Source organism: Misgurnus anguillicaudatus, chromosome 14 (genome assembly GCF_027580225.2).
Source record: "Misgurnus anguillicaudatus chromosome 14, ASM2758022v2, whole genome shotgun sequence".
NCBI lineage: Eukaryota > Metazoa > Chordata > Actinopteri > Cypriniformes > Cobitidae > Misgurnus > Misgurnus anguillicaudatus.
In genome coordinates, this window is record NC_073350.2 from 3,936,121 (window position 1) to 3,951,449 (window position 15,329).

At 35.7% G+C, this 15,329-nt stretch overlaps 2 protein-coding genes across 2 annotated transcripts in view; both read left to right on the plus strand.

The window, feature by feature from the left end:
• Positions 1-3,100: 3,100 nt before the first annotated feature.
• On the plus strand, positions 3,101-7,517 carry rpl29 (ribosomal protein L29). Its single transcript, XM_055184676.2, has 4 exons — positions 3,101-3,178; positions 3,665-3,714; positions 3,799-3,863; positions 7,336-7,517. Exons 2-4 carry the CDS (start codon positions 3,678-3,680, stop codon positions 7,426-7,428), a joined length of 195 nt encoding a protein of 64 aa, XP_055040651.1. The 5' UTR covers positions 3,101-3,178; positions 3,665-3,677; the 3' UTR covers positions 7,429-7,517.
• A 3,065-nt stretch (positions 7,518-10,582) lies between these two features.
• iars1 (isoleucyl-tRNA synthetase 1) overlaps positions 10,583-15,329 on the plus strand; it is an 88,818-nt gene continuing 84,071 nt past the window's right edge. The window contains exons 1-3 of the mRNA XM_073875746.1: positions 10,583-10,672; positions 11,339-11,462; positions 11,842-11,997. Of these exons, the coding sequence (XP_073731847.1) occupies positions 11,344-11,462; positions 11,842-11,997 (275 nt within the window). The 5' untranslated portion in view covers positions 10,583-10,672; positions 11,339-11,343. The remainder of the gene's footprint in view (positions 10,673-11,338; positions 11,463-11,841; positions 11,998-15,329) is intronic.

Sequence of the window (15,329 nt, forward strand, 5' to 3'; positions counted from 1 at the left end):
ACACTATAACAGCAGCAAAGGATTATGGGATATCTGTGGCATTGTATAGATGAAAGCACAGCGTGTGTGTGTGTGTGTGTGTGTGTGTGTGTGTGTGTGTGTGTGTGTGTGTGTGTGTGTGTGTGGTAGAGTCAGGAAGGCTCTGGGATTTCTACTGTATAGTGGCGTATGGACCTGGTGACGCCAGGCTTTTCTTTCAAGGAGCTCTTATGTAAAAGAAAGATGAGATTGTGATGCTATACTGGGAACTTGAGTGCTTTGCCTTGCTGTGGTGCATTTTCATTGATGGCCACATGATTTTAACAATTGATTTTAATGGAGTCCAGAGGTCTGATATAGCACTAAAATGTGTTTCTGATTAGCTTTCTAACTGATTTTGTTATTATTTGTTATTATTTAGTATGTAGCTTACGTCATAAACACAAAAAAAAAAATCCAGCACGATTTTGAGAATGAGCCAAAATCTTGTGTTCAAGTCGAGTGTCAACATTTTTATTGTTTGACTTGATATCTTTTATATTTCTTCATAACGTAAAAATGTCGTAAAATATCGAATCCCAGATGTTTTTAGTGTAGTCTCTGATTTTTACATCCCATTGTGATCATAAAATGGTCGCTTTATGTGTTGTATATCATTATGGTGTCATTGTTGATAAGATATTTTAATGCTAAGAGAGATAAAACAGGTAATTTTATAAAGGTAAAAGGTAATTAGAGGTTAAACCAAGCATTGTACATGATGTATTTGGAATCAGTACTCATGCATTCAATGCTGCAGTGGATTTATTTTTGTATTCAGTTTTTTCAGGGCTTCAGGAATGATATGACAGCACTTTTGATCAGGCCTCCTTTAGTGAGAGATGACCGAATTTTTGAGAAAGAGGAAGATTTGATGCTCTGTCGAGCAGGGTTGCTCGCTGGTCTAAATTTAGACTATTGAAGTTCCCGCATATTATTAGAAAGCAATGTGAGCCAGGCCTGAGCTGGAGCGAGATGATATAAATAGCAGCAAGTAGAAGCGTGATTGTTTCAGCTTCACTAGAATTCAGGACTGAGCTTGGGGGGGTACAGAGGTTGCCAGATATTGCAGGTAGAGTCAGAGACAGCTCCTCTCTTTATACCTCAACTGCAGGATTATGTCAGTACTGTAAATGCTTATGAAAGGATCTCCCTTTTATTGACCATCACTGCTGATTGTTATAACATTCGACTGACATTAATGAATGTTATGAAGGTTAGTATTTTATGTAAATCCGAAGATTGTGTAGGGTCAGCGAATTTGTGTAGGGTCCTGATCATGCAGTCATAATTTAATTTAAATACATGAAATATCACAACAACCAACTTGTAAGGACATTGGTAGGCCTACTTACTAACACAGCCAAGACTTATTGGTTTTCTTTAAATCTAATGTTATGCATGTTTCCCTGTTATGCAGGGTTTGCAAGTCTATATAATGACATCAGAAACATAGTGAAACAAACTTAAGTTTGTGTTTGTGTGTAAATAAACATGTAGGTCACGATTAAATGAGATCTTTTTCATCATCCTGCAGCCTCTGGTTGTTCATTTAGTTGTATTACACTGACATCAGCTGGACATGATACGGTACTGCATCATACACGAGCAGGTAGGTAGCTTATTGAAACTTAGACAAATGAATAATTACAAAATATAGAAATTATTAAGTGTATACAGTAAGCAGCAGCATAGGTTTATATCAGTTTATATATATTACTAAAGTAATTTGAACAGTGGCATATGATATTGCACTTAGTGGATTGCATCAGATTATTGCACTTGTTAAAGGGGACATGTCACAAGACTTTTTTAAGACGTCAAATAAATCTTTGGTGTCCCCAGAATACACACAGTGAAGTTCTAGCTCAAAATACCATATAGATAATTTATTATAAGATGTTAAAATTGCCACTTTGTAGGTGTGAGCAAAAATGTGCCTTTTGGGTGTTTCCTTTAAATGCAAATGAGTTGATCTCTGCACTAAATTCCAGTGACATGGTTGGATAGTGCAGATAAAGATGTGGTATTATTCCCTTCTGACATCACAAGGGGAGCCAATTTTCAATTACCTACTTTTTCACATGCTAGCAGAGAATCGTTTACCAAAACTAAGTTACTGGGTTGATCTTTTTCACATTGTATCTAGGTTGATAGAAGCACTGGGGACCCAATAATAGCACTTAAACATGGAAAAAAGTCAGATTCTTATGATATGTCCCTTTTAATGATAACTGATAAAAAGTAACTTTAAATTACTTGTTTGATCATTTCATTATCATAACACAATATACTAGTTGCTACAGTTATTATTGTCACTATAGACCCCTTCATGGTTCACGTCACAGGCGGTTCCCACTGCGCATGTCGGGGTCAGAAAAGTCATTACAGCAGATTGAGTTGCGTATTATTCGGTATCGTTAAAAATGCCTACTTACGTCGTGGGCTGTGAAAATCGCACCAGGTCTTCCGTTAAGTTTTCGCGATTCATGCAGAATCTCAAAAACAAAAAATACAACATCTGCGTCTGCAAGCAATTAATGTGCAGACTGGGACAGTGCAAATATCAAAGAGGCTTGTGTTTGTAGTGCTCACTTCATTTCAGGTAAGTCATCATTTTTCAGCCCTGTTAGATTAAATTATAAAGCCAGGATGGTATGAACAGTTTGACCCCAAATTAATACAGGTTTATAACAACATGAAAGTGAGTAAGTAACTTTAAATGATAACAAAAGTTTCATTTTTGAGTGAACTGTCCCTTTAAATGAAGCAATGAATATGGGTTTTCCTTTAAAAAGTGTAAAAATTTCAAAATTCACTTAATTTAATGTCACGCTATATTGTGCACGCAGGTAAACAAAAACGTTATGTTAAGCATAATTGTTTTGATTAAGCGTAATAAATCGGTTTACGTAAAAATGATTAATTAATCTTTTGAGCCTGAACGCCGTTTATATCTTATTAAATAAAAAATATTTACAGTCCATCGTTCCTATTAAACGGTTTATTTATAGTTTAGCGAATTAGCGTGTTGTAATAATAAATTATTATTTTTACATTTTGAAAAAACGTTTTGCTTCACATCCGGGCTGTGACTCTTATCTCCCACAATGCTTTGCACTTTCTTTCTCTTCCGGTTGTCGTGCACTTCGTGTGGCAGGTATTAAGTTTATCTCTGTATAATAATATAATCTCAAACAATCCTGCAGATATGCTGATGATCATTAAATCATATATTCCGTAACGCGTTTAGCATCACTTTTAAAGCATCATCTGTATAATATTAAGGCCGATGAGTGGTTTGATATGCCATAAATAGTTTGTAGTTTACTAGCCTCTGGATTAGCTGTTCGCGGCGCGCTCTCGTTTGAGCGAATTGGTCTGTTTATAAACACGTTTAATTTTGATTAAGTACACATTTAAGCATACTTAAAATTTTCTTCAAATGCCCAAGCGCATATTAGTGTTGATGTTGTAATATAAATGAACAGACCGTTGCTCGCGGTATAATCACTGAATGCATCAACTCAGCTATGATGGGTGTAGTGACGTTAGGCGATTAAATACTGCATGGTCCGGCTGATACTGTGTAGAAAACTGTTAGTTGTCTGTTTATTCTAAACATTATTCTTTTTTCTCTTAACAGAGAGTGATCAGAAATGGCCAAGTCAAAGAACCACACCACACACAACCAGTGTAAGCCAATCTATCCTGTTTACTTGAATGCACGTGATCATTCGGGTTCATGTTAATTTTTACTTTTGTTTATATGTTGTGCAGCCCGTAAATGGCACAGAAATGGCATCAAGAAGCCCAGATCTCAGCGTTATGAGTCTCTGAAGGGGGTAAGTGTCAGAGCATCTTTAACATTATGTGCATTGTTGTTTCTAATTTAAACCTTTTTATATAATCAGTAATATTATTTTTTAAAACAGTCAACATATGAATAATGACTCAGTCAAGGTGTTCATCAAACCCTGATGTCTTGTAAACACAAACTCTTGCTTACTGTATAATATAATGACATGATGGATAGATTCTTTACTGCTGATATTTAAGTCTGTAATGAATCAGGAAAAAAGGTGATGATGTGGTCAGTAGTTTGAATTTGAGAGATTTGCTGGATTTTTAAGTGCATTTATTTGCACAATCTTACTTTGATTATGCTTAATAAACTGATAATGTGTAAGCTCATATAAACATGTAAAATCAGGGAAAGCTCATACTCCAAAAGCATCCCAAATCCGATACACTGTAAAAACCTTTTTGCTCTTAAGTTTAATCAATTTGTAATTGTAATTTAAACTGTCTTGACTTGTGAGGAATTGCTATAAATTATAAAAAGTTTAAATAACTTGAGCTAATTCATCTTTATTTTTATAATTTATTGCAACTCATCACAAGTCAAAGTATAAATGAGTACGTTAACATGCACAGAATAAGTGGATAACTATCAAATATCTGATTATTATAGAAAACTGTTTACATGCAAATCAGTAAGCCAGCTATGCAGACAACTGCGTTTACATGGGCTTATCAGTGAATTATCAGTTTTCTCGCAGGCAGTGACGTCACCACCTATAGTACACAATAGTCGTTCAAAAAGCCAATGGCATATCTGTCTTAAGCTGTACTGTTGTATCTCTTCTCGTGTCTGCAGAACCTGTAAATATAACATGAGCTTCTATTTTAACAGTTTCTTTGCCAACTGCTTTAGTCAAGTGAAGACTTATGCGTTACTTTGCGCTTCCACGTGTGACGTTTATCTTTCATACACGGAGACATGCCCACATGGACAAAACCGTGAGAAAGCCGGTTAAGGTGCTTACATGCCACGCGAAACACTACCTGTGCCGATCGGTTTTTGCTTACGCCGTTTATGGGCTTTCCCCAAAAAAAGGAAAACCGTTTTACGTGTTTACATGACCCCACATGTTATCAGTTTATTAAGCATAATCGGAGTAAGACTGTGCATGTAAACGCACTCAATGTATTGTGAATTAAGTTTAAGTGCAACAAGGAATTTTTCACAGATAATTGTGCTTGTGCATTCAGCAGATACCTTGGATCACCGCTCAGTGTCTTTCTCATGCGCTGCATGGTGTTCACGATGTCTTGATTTTAAATGATAAATGAAACTTGTAGTGATTTATGTTTTCGCGTTTTTCTCGGACACTTTAAAGGCGCTCTAAGCGAATTCACGCGTTTTAGATCATAAATTTTTTTTGTTACATACAGCAAACATCTCCTCACTATCTACTTGCTGCCTGTCCGCTGATCAAACTGTAAAAACGCGATCTCTGTAGACAGCCTAGGCTCCACAAACTGCAATTAAAACAAAGTGGCCAAACCTACAAACAGAAACCAGAAAAGTGTTCCAGCCAATAAACGACAAAAAGGATTTGGGGGTGGGGGTTGGGCGCGTTCATGAAAGCACGGAAGGGAGGGGGAGCAGGAGTTAGCTATGCTCCGTTTGTTTGAAAACAGTTCAAACAGCAACAAAAAGTGACGTCACACAGATTCGCTTGGAGCGCCTTTAAAGTGCTCTTACCCACATGTTTTCTGCATTTGCATCTCTCACTCTGCACTTGTTACTATTTGATCACAGACTTCATTGTTTGGTAAAATTGATTCAGCCAAACACCGAAAATTTGTTCTTGCTATTTTCGGTTGCCGAGCATTCGGTGCATCCTTAGTAGCACTGCAACAACCAAAGAACAGCCAGGTGCTTGGCCAGTAAACCCACCAAAGAAGCAGTTTTTGTGTATGTTATGAGCAGATTAGCTGTGACCTATCTTTGTTTTTACTGGTGTTGATGAAAATCTGTGTGAGGACAGTGCTCGCAGTTCGTGTGGAATGGACGCGTTGTTAGAATTTTGCAGACACTATGCAAAGCTATGCGTAACCTAATAAATGTAAGTTTGCTGTCAAATCGATACAGATAATGGAGAAACTGTAAAATTGAAAACTTGAGTTACACTTGCAGGTTATGCAGACGTAAGATGAGATGCAACAGCATAGCTTTCGATTTTTGAAATCCTAAGGTGACTAATAGTTGATGACGTGCAGTCACTGCCTGTGAGAAACCTGACAAATCTCCAAGTTGCAGTTTACATACACAGGTGTTACGTTCGCGATAATGTGAAATTGCCTTGATTGTCAGTGAACTACGGCTTTGTTTAGTACAGTGGTTCTCGGCGTTACTTCTGGAGACCCACTCCTCTGCACATTTTGTATGTCTCCCTTATTTAACACAACTGATTCAAGTCATTAACTCATTAGTAGAGATCCATATGAACTGAACTGAGTCTGTCAGATGAGAGAGAGACAAAATGTGCAGAGCAGTTGGTCTCCAGGAATGGAGTTGAGAAGCACTGGTTTAGTAAATGCTGCGCCATCTGAAAGCAGGTGATGGCGATTTACTACTAATTAAGGAACCGACTTTACTGACGAGATGCGCATGACATTCAATTTATCGTGCAGCCCTACGTTGACCAATGTTATCTTTGTGTTAATAAAGGTTGATCATGTATGCAGTAGGGCTGGGTTTTGATTCAAATTTCAAGAATCAATTCTGATTCTCAAGATCTTCAATCGATTATCATTATTCGATCCGATGTTCGAGACTTAGATAAGTGTTTTTGAAAAAAGCGTTTTTTGTCCAGCTGTTGCACAATGACATAATTTGGTTCCATTACCTTAGCCGCCTGAATCCCACGTTCTCAACAACAGAATACGGGGTCATATCTTTGCAAATGAAGCCCACAATCGTTTGTTTCAGTGTCATCTGTTGCGGTTCGGTGGCGGGCTTGGATATGATGTCTTGATGATGTCGCATGTGATTCCTGAGATTAGTAGTATTTCCACAATACTTCACCTCCATTTGGCAGGCTTTGCAAATTGCTTTGCTTTTGTCAAGCTCGTTCTCTGCATTGCTTCTGAACCCGAAATGGTGCCAGATCGCAGCTTTGAGCGTTTCTGGAGTTTTCAAAACAACCGCTTGCTTAACGTTACTGACCGCCATGTTCGTCATTTTAATATCCTTCCACCTCACGCGCATGTGTGAATTCAATGACGCGGCAAGTTTAAGGTATTAATTATTAAATCGATCCTGTCGAATGTGTCTATTTAACATTAAAATGTGGCGTTTTCTATACAAAATGTTAGTAGTCCTATGTCAGATTCCCCATAGGTTTTTTGTGTAGCAAAATGTTTGTTATAAATCCGGATATATTTTTCAAATGTACCCTAAGTGTCACTGTGCATTTGTTACAAGAACTTTTTATATGTATTGATGTTTTTGTTTTTTATTAACAGGTGGACCCTAAGTTTCTGAGGAACATGCGTTTTGCTAAGAAACACAACAAGAAGGGGATGAAGGGTGTCGCACAGAAAGAGGCCCCCAAATAGATGAAAGACCTCTGAAGAGTTAACGGTGTACAGATGTTCTGATAAAGGACTTTATACCATCAAAATAAAGCCATGCTTTGTTAATGAAATCTCTTCTTTGTCTCTCTGGTTCATTCATTGGTAATTGGAGACCATGGTGAGGGAAGGTTAGATATACCATAAACCTGGGGTTAAATAAGTGATCTTTAATATAAATTCCTGCTAAAGTGTTTGTTATCACACAATCAAAGGAAATACTGTTTGGTGTTCAGCTAGATCGGTCCAAGCAAGCCTTTTATATACTCTAATCTAGTGCATGGGTCTTCAACAATGTATCAAATATTTAGTTTAAATCTTTTTAAGTTGTGCATCAATCAAAAATGCAATAATAGTCTTCTGAAAGAAATTAAGGTTCCAATTTAAAAGTATAGAAAAACTAAAAATGAAGGATCCTTTTAAAATCTTAAGTGCATTTAAATTTATTACCATGTAAACTGTGTTTATCTGTGTACACAAATACTGTTTTTTAATGTAATTTGATACATGTTGTGTGGGTCCTTTCTCCTCTCTGTGCATTAAAGGGGTTCTTGGCCTGAAAAGGTTGAAGACCTCTCCTACAGTGCAGTGATTCCTAAACCAGTTCTAAGTGGCACCCCTCCCACGCAGGATGTCTTCCTATTTAAAACACCTGATTTAACTTATTTACCGAGTTAACTCAAACAGTCGAGTGTGTTGCAAGATCCAGCAATCTAAACCAAAGCAAAAAAATTTGATGAAACATTTAATTAAATGCATGAGAATGCAGTAAATACAGCAAAGTTTAGCAAAACTTGTATGATGTTACATGAAGTTTTATATACTACAGTAGTTCCTTTGCACCACATGGCTTCATTAAAGCAGCAATATTTTTAAATATTATAATTAAGGTCCAGTCATTTAAATGGTTTTGTTTGAAGTTTATGTAATATTGGGTCAGTTTTCCGGACCAGAATGAGACATATTAGGATATTTAAGTGTTTTATATCTCATAAAAACTACTCATGTGCACCTTGAGACAAAGCTGGGACCTGTCTGGGAAACCACCACATTAAAACTTATAACAAACCACAAAATGAGCACAAAACTGAAATGAATGCATTGGAATGCTTATGCTTTATAGGAACATTTGGTTGATGCTTCATCTGTATAAAGAAGCACATTTGATCAGTTTGTTTTTTCTTGTGGACCAAACTCATACAGGAAACATGGGTAAATGATGACTCAATTTTCATTTTTGGGTGAACTATCCCTTTAATCGCACAGTACTGTAATGGATTAGACATCTGTCATGGTCCTTCCCTGCCAGGAGCCTGAGATATGCTGGACCTCCAACACTCCCAGTGGCACTGCCTTGATCAACTGTATAAATAGATGGATCTCACTGCAGTGTTTGCGATTATAAGAAACATCATTACTCTTCAGTTAAACAGTGATCCGTTCTACCTGTTGAAATGTGGGGAAGATTGTTATGTAATTACAATTATTTAGTATAATCAACTTTTCATTTTATACAAATATTTTCATTTCATTAATGCTTTGCAATGCTTTGATTCATCAATAAAGGACTGAAGACCCAAGTTTTTTCATTCTTTACTTTTTTGGTTTCTTCAAGTTTAATGAAAACAGAGAACAGGATGAGGTAACACTGATTTTTGAAAACGTTGAAAAGAGAGCATATATAACACATTTTAGGAGACGAGCAGGTGAAATGAGAACTTGCAAAGATAAAAAAAAATACTACACTTCAATAGTATCACAATTATATGTTGCACATTTTTGGGGTGGGTTCCCGCACATTACCATTACAGGTGGTCTTCCACATTAAAAAAACGTACATGTATAATTTTCTATTAAAATATACTTCATTAAACGGGTCATATTATGAGATATTTTTAAGATGTAAACTAAGTCTTTGGTGTCCCCAGAGTTCGTACGTGAAGTTCTAACTCAAAATTTCCCACAGATATTATATTTAACATGTTATAATTGCCACTTTGTAGGTGTGAGCAAAAACTTTCTCTTTTTGGGTGTGTCCTTTAAAATGCAAATGAGCTGATGAAATGCAAACGCTGATCGCCATAATGGTGATTTACTGAAACTCAGTTGTGGCGTCAGTTATTTGCTCTCTCTCTTTCTCTCTGCACCAAATGGCAGTGCTGTGGTTGGATAGTGCCTTCTGACATCACAAGGGGAGATTAATTTCAATGACCTACTTTTTCACATGCTTGCAGAGAATAGTTTACCAAAACTAAGTTACTGGGTTGTTATTTTTTCACCTTTTCTAGGTTGATAGAAGCACTGGGGACCCACTTATAGCACAGGATAGCTGGATAAATTTCTTTGTTCTGATAAACAAGAATGAAGATATTTTGAGAAATGTTTGTAACCAAACTGTTCGTGGACCCCATTTACTTTCATAGTATTCTTTTATACTCATATATGGAAGTGAATAGGGTCCACAAACGGTTTCTCAAAAAAATCTTCATTCTTGTTCATCAGAACAAAGAAATTTATACAGGTTTGTAACAACATGAGGATGAGTAAAATATGACAGAATTTTCATTGTGGGGATGAACTATCCCTTTAAGCATGGAAAAGTCAGATTTTCATGATATACCCCCTTTAATTTAACCAAGTTATCTAAACTAAATTAGTAACTTGTTTAACCTTTGAAAAGTTACAAATCATTCAGGGAAACAGTTCTGTTCTTAAGCAAATAATTTGCAGATATGTGGACAAATTTTGTTATTTGAAAATATCAAACAAAAGGGCCAACAATTACAGGAACAGAAAGATTATATGATGAAAAGCACGATGAGCTCACTTGGATGTAACAAGAAACGTTATATATCCTAACATATGAAACAGACACATTTTATACACACAAAAATCATTCACATTTTTAAACAATGTCAAAACTAAACAAAAATGTAAATGGTGTAATGACAAAAGAGAAAAATGTATTATGGCCTATTTTCTATTATATATAATGAGTTTTTTTTTAAAATAGCAAACCAAATTGTTTAAAGGTTTTAATAGGCACGTGAGTCGTGCTCATTTAAAATATATTTAGCTTATCTTCCGTTAAAACATTACATAGCATTACAACATACTCTTATTGAATGTAATGACGAGACTTTTATTATGAAAATATTATATGACGCTTAATGTTTCGCTGAGTTGCATCATTTTCTCTCTTCCTCTCCTCACCGGTAAGGATCCGCATGTGAGTGTTCAGTTGTCACTTTACTCATTATTTGTTATAGTTTATACTTACAGATATTATCACCGATAATTGCCATCATGAAATTCATATAGAAAGCAGTAAATAAACAGCACGGAAACTGTACCGTTAAATGTTAGAGATGAAAGAGGTCATTGCATTCATTCTGTAAAGACACATAAGTTACAATAATAACACAAGTGCATAAAAACATTTAAGTTCATTGCAGTTAAAGTGCATAGAAAAGTACAAAAGCGTTCAAATTTCTTGTAGGGATAAAGCTGGTTAAAAGGACCAGTTAGACTGGTCTGTTTTGGTCTGATATTTATCTTGTCAACCAGTAATTTAAAGTTTTTATCTGAACAGGATTACTTATTTTATACATTAGTTATGTTTCTCATAATGCCAAAAGGTAATATTGATTTAATGATGTATATGAATGAACACCCATTATCTTCACCATAATTCAGTAAATTGTGCAATTTAAATGGTTGTATTTATTTATTTTTATTTATTTATTTTGATGATATCCCATTTTAAGTGTATTTTTACTTTAGTGACCTGCTCTCAGATGCAGTATGTGTTTACAGTATTAGAAAATAACTGAAGGTACAGAATAGCTCTGGAAATCATTATAGTAACACTGATATATGATCTTTTCATCTGTAGTCAAAATGGTGGAAGCAGTACAGGAAAGCATCAACTTTCCCACTGAAGAGGAGCGAATCCTGAAGTTCTGGGAGGAGAAAGATTGTTTCCAGGAGTGTCTCAGACAATCCAAAACCAGGCCAAGGTGACTATCTAATGAAGATCTGACATCTGATATATGAAGATCGCATAGGGCACTCTTTCACTTTCTGTTTTATTCAGTTTTTTTTTTTTTTAGAAATCCTAATTTGGTTATCACAAACAACTGTGGTAGTTTATTTTTAAATGAAAGTACAGAATCAATCATTCGCGTTTTCATTATTGAAATATAATTTGGATGTGCAACATGATTTTCATAGCTGTGACTTCATTAATTTATTAATGTTTTTATTTCTTATAAATTTAGTCTTTAGATGTGTCAGAATGCTGTTTCATGTCCCAGCGATTGACTCTTTCTTTCATGCAGAATGTTGGTAATGTTGAGATGTTGAGAGACAGATCATGTCTTATGATTGTTTCTTCAGGTACACGTTCTATGATGGGCCGCCCTTTGCCACAGGTCTCCCTCACTATGGTCACATCCTGGCAGGAACCATCAAGGACGTTGTGACGAGGTTTGCCCACCAGAGCGGCTTTCATGTGGACAGGAGGTTTGGTTGGGATTGTCATGGGCTGCCTGTGGAGTATGAGAATCTGTCACATTTTTGTCTATTTTTTTATTTTTTGACAGATGCAATGAACTAATATTACTGAACTGTTTTGCTTTGTGTGTTACCCTTTGACTTCTTACAGTATTTTCCCCCATTTCCCTCTTTTTGTTAGATATTGAAAATGTTTAGTGCTTCTGAAGGTAGAGCTTTAAAAACTGTAGAAAAGTCATTTAAAGTGAAAGTGACCATATGGAAACCCATACTTTGAATGTGACCTCTGTATTTAACCATCCAGTGAGTAGTAAACACACACAAACCTGAAGCAATCTTTCACTGTAGGGCTGAGGGAGCAATGGGTGGGACAGGTGCCTTGCTTAAGGGCATCTCATGAGAGTCGAACCGGCAACTCTCAGGTTACAAGCCCGGCTCTCTAACCATTAGGCCATGACTGCTTCAAAGTTTTTGGTCTATTTTAGAAATCGAATTTCGTTTACAGTACTGTGCTAAAGTCTTAAGCCAGCTTTGTTGTTTTACCAAAGTTTTATTGACCATCCATATTAATCGTTCTCTCTCTTTGTTAAAGGGGACCTATTATTAAAATGTAAAATAAGTCTTTGGTGTCCCCAGAGTGCGCATGCGAAGTTTTAGCTCAAAATTACCCACAGATAATTCATTATAAAATGTTACATTTGCCACTTTGTAGGTATGAGCAAAAATAGGTTGTTTTTGGTTGTGTCCTTTAAAAGGCAAATTAGCTGATAAAATGCAAACACTGATTGCATTCATGATGGTTTGTTGAAATTGAAACTCAATTATTCTGTCAATTATTTTCTCTAATAAAGAGAACAAAGAGAAATACTTATATGTGATCATTGCAAAAATAACAAACCTAAGAGTGACATGGTGGCCTAAGACTTTTATGCATGTACTTAGAAGTCACTCACGCACTTCCCCGGGCGCTGCTATGATACAATAGCTGCCCAATGCTCCAGGTGTGTGTGTGTTCATGACTTCAGTGCGTGTGTTCACTACTCACTGGGATGGGTTAAATGCAGAGATCACATTTCGAGTATGTGTTGCATACTTGACAAGCTTGTTACTTTCACTTTTCACTTTCATGAAAACTATTTGTGTAAAGCCCGCAATACACTGCACGATTTTTGTCCTCTTATAAGATCATTACCTTATCACACTGTGCGACATGGATCGTTTAAACTCGGGTATGAGAATTGAATTGAAATTTATTTGACAGAATTTCATAAAAATGTATAAAATAACAATTATCCCATACATTTAAAAAAAACTGCAGAGGAAATAGACACAAAAAAGCCTATGGCTTGTTTCCATTGTGGTCCTCGCTGTAAATCAAAGCATACAGGCTACAAGCACAAATAATGCAAAACCCCGCAGATAACAGAGACTACAAACTTTGCTCCTAATTCCATTTTACATCATAAACAATAACACTGCAAACATTAACACACCTGTCATACATTATCTTCCATCAACCATTTTTTCAATACCCTTTTGAAATGCTTCAGCTCTGTTATGTTCTTTATGGATGTAGACAATTTATTCCATGCCATAGCACTAGTATATAAAAACAAGTTTTTCCCTGCTAAACGTTTAAATCCACAAGGATATATGTTAAAATCCCTGCTCCTAGTATTGTATAGATGTTGGGTTCTCACCATATTATAATAATTCACTAAATATTTGGAACCATATTGTTTAAGATTTTATGCAACATACCCAATTTTAAAAATATCACTCTTTTTTCGACAGTCAAAAAACCCAACTCTTTAAAACAATCATTATTGTTTTAGAGAGGCATGTAGATTGTACGATGATGACATGGAAGCTTCACACGTTGCGCAACGTCACCAGCATGCGCTCATCAAACACACTGTGCGGTGATCATGCCGAATTTCTGACACTGTCAGAAAACTATCGTAGGCTATCTTTGGACGCAAGACCGGGAAAACGGCCGTCTTTGAACCTCTCTCATTGTACGACATAGGACCACCGACGATTGTTTCACGATGGCAATCGTTCGTCTGGGACAGCCAATTATCGTGCAGTGTATCCCGGGCTTAAGGTGCCCAGATGATTTTTCCTCTGTGAGATTTGATCATCCTAGATGGTTTGTTTTCATTTTGTATGTCCTCTCATTGATGTTCCTTAAAATTCAGTGCTTGCAACAGAATGGTCATGGGTTCAAATCCAAGGGAATAGGCATGGGACAGATACTATTTTCTAGGAATATTAAGTCAATGTTTCAAAACCATAACAATTTTCTGTTATACCATTTCCAAGATATGAGCTGTGTCTTTATGCCCAGCTGCTGAACTTCCTGAACTTCAGCCAGCTCCTTGTTTCCTGTCTTCCATTATTGGATAAACTGATTAATCCAGGTGCCTGACCTCAGTAGTCACAAATACAATAATCAGACACACCCGGATTATTCAGTTTGTCCAATAATTGCAGACAGGAAACAAGGAGCTGGCTGAAGTTCAGGAAGTAGTGCAGCTGGTCATAAAGCCTATTGATCCACATTTTTTTTTTTTTTTTTTTTTTTTTTTTTTTTTTTTGCAAACAGAAAAAATAAAATATTTACAGATGAAAGAAAAAAAAAATACAAGTACAAAGACCAACAAAACAGTAAGAGTGTGTGTGTGTGTGTGTGTGTGTGTGTGTGTGTGTGTGTGTGTGTGTGTGTGTGTGTGCGTAACTATAATAGATATGACAGTTGAAATTGTTGAATAAAGGAGCAGAAGTATAACAGACATAATTAGGAGTAAATAAATAAATAAATAAACAAAATGGATAAGGAAATTGATAATAGCAATAATAATAATAATAATAATAATAGTATCAATATTAATAATAATGAAAAATCTATTAATATGAAATGGCAGATAGTAGTTATAGAAATAATAAACAAATTAATTAATAAATATACAAATTTCATCTGGACTTAGAGGGAGGATCAGGAAGAGGATTATAAATAATAGTAGAGATAATAACAATAATAATATTTAAAAAATAAATAAATAAATAATCAAAATAATAGTAATATTGATACATCCAATAGTAGTAATGATAATAGTAGTTATAATATATGATAATAGTAATAATAATATTAATAATAGTAATAATGATAATATTTGATAAGGATATTAATAATGATATATTAATGATAATATTAATACAGATATTAATAATAAGGTGTTATAAAACTGCCTCTGACCCCCCTCATGGCTATGGCATAGGTTAGATCCCCACCACTGTCATGTTACAACGAGCTATCCAGGTGAGGTGCTGCGGGGCCCAGGGCCCCAAAATCCATCCCCAGGCCGACC

What these genes read in the sequence shown, in the direction of transcription:
- rpl29 (XM_055184676.2), top strand. Translation starts at nt 3,678, where the DNA reads ATGGCCAAGTCAAAGAACCACACCACACACAACCAGT. An exon ending in CCACACCACACACAACCAGT is followed by an intron (nt 3,715 to 3,798) that starts GTAAGCCAATCT and finishes TATGTTGTGCAG; the next exon opens with CCCGTAAATGGCACAGAAAT. An exon ending in GTTATGAGTCTCTGAAGGGG is followed by an intron (nt 3,864 to 7,335) that starts GTAAGTGTCAGA and finishes TTTTATTAACAG; the next exon opens with GTGGACCCTAAGTTTCTGAG.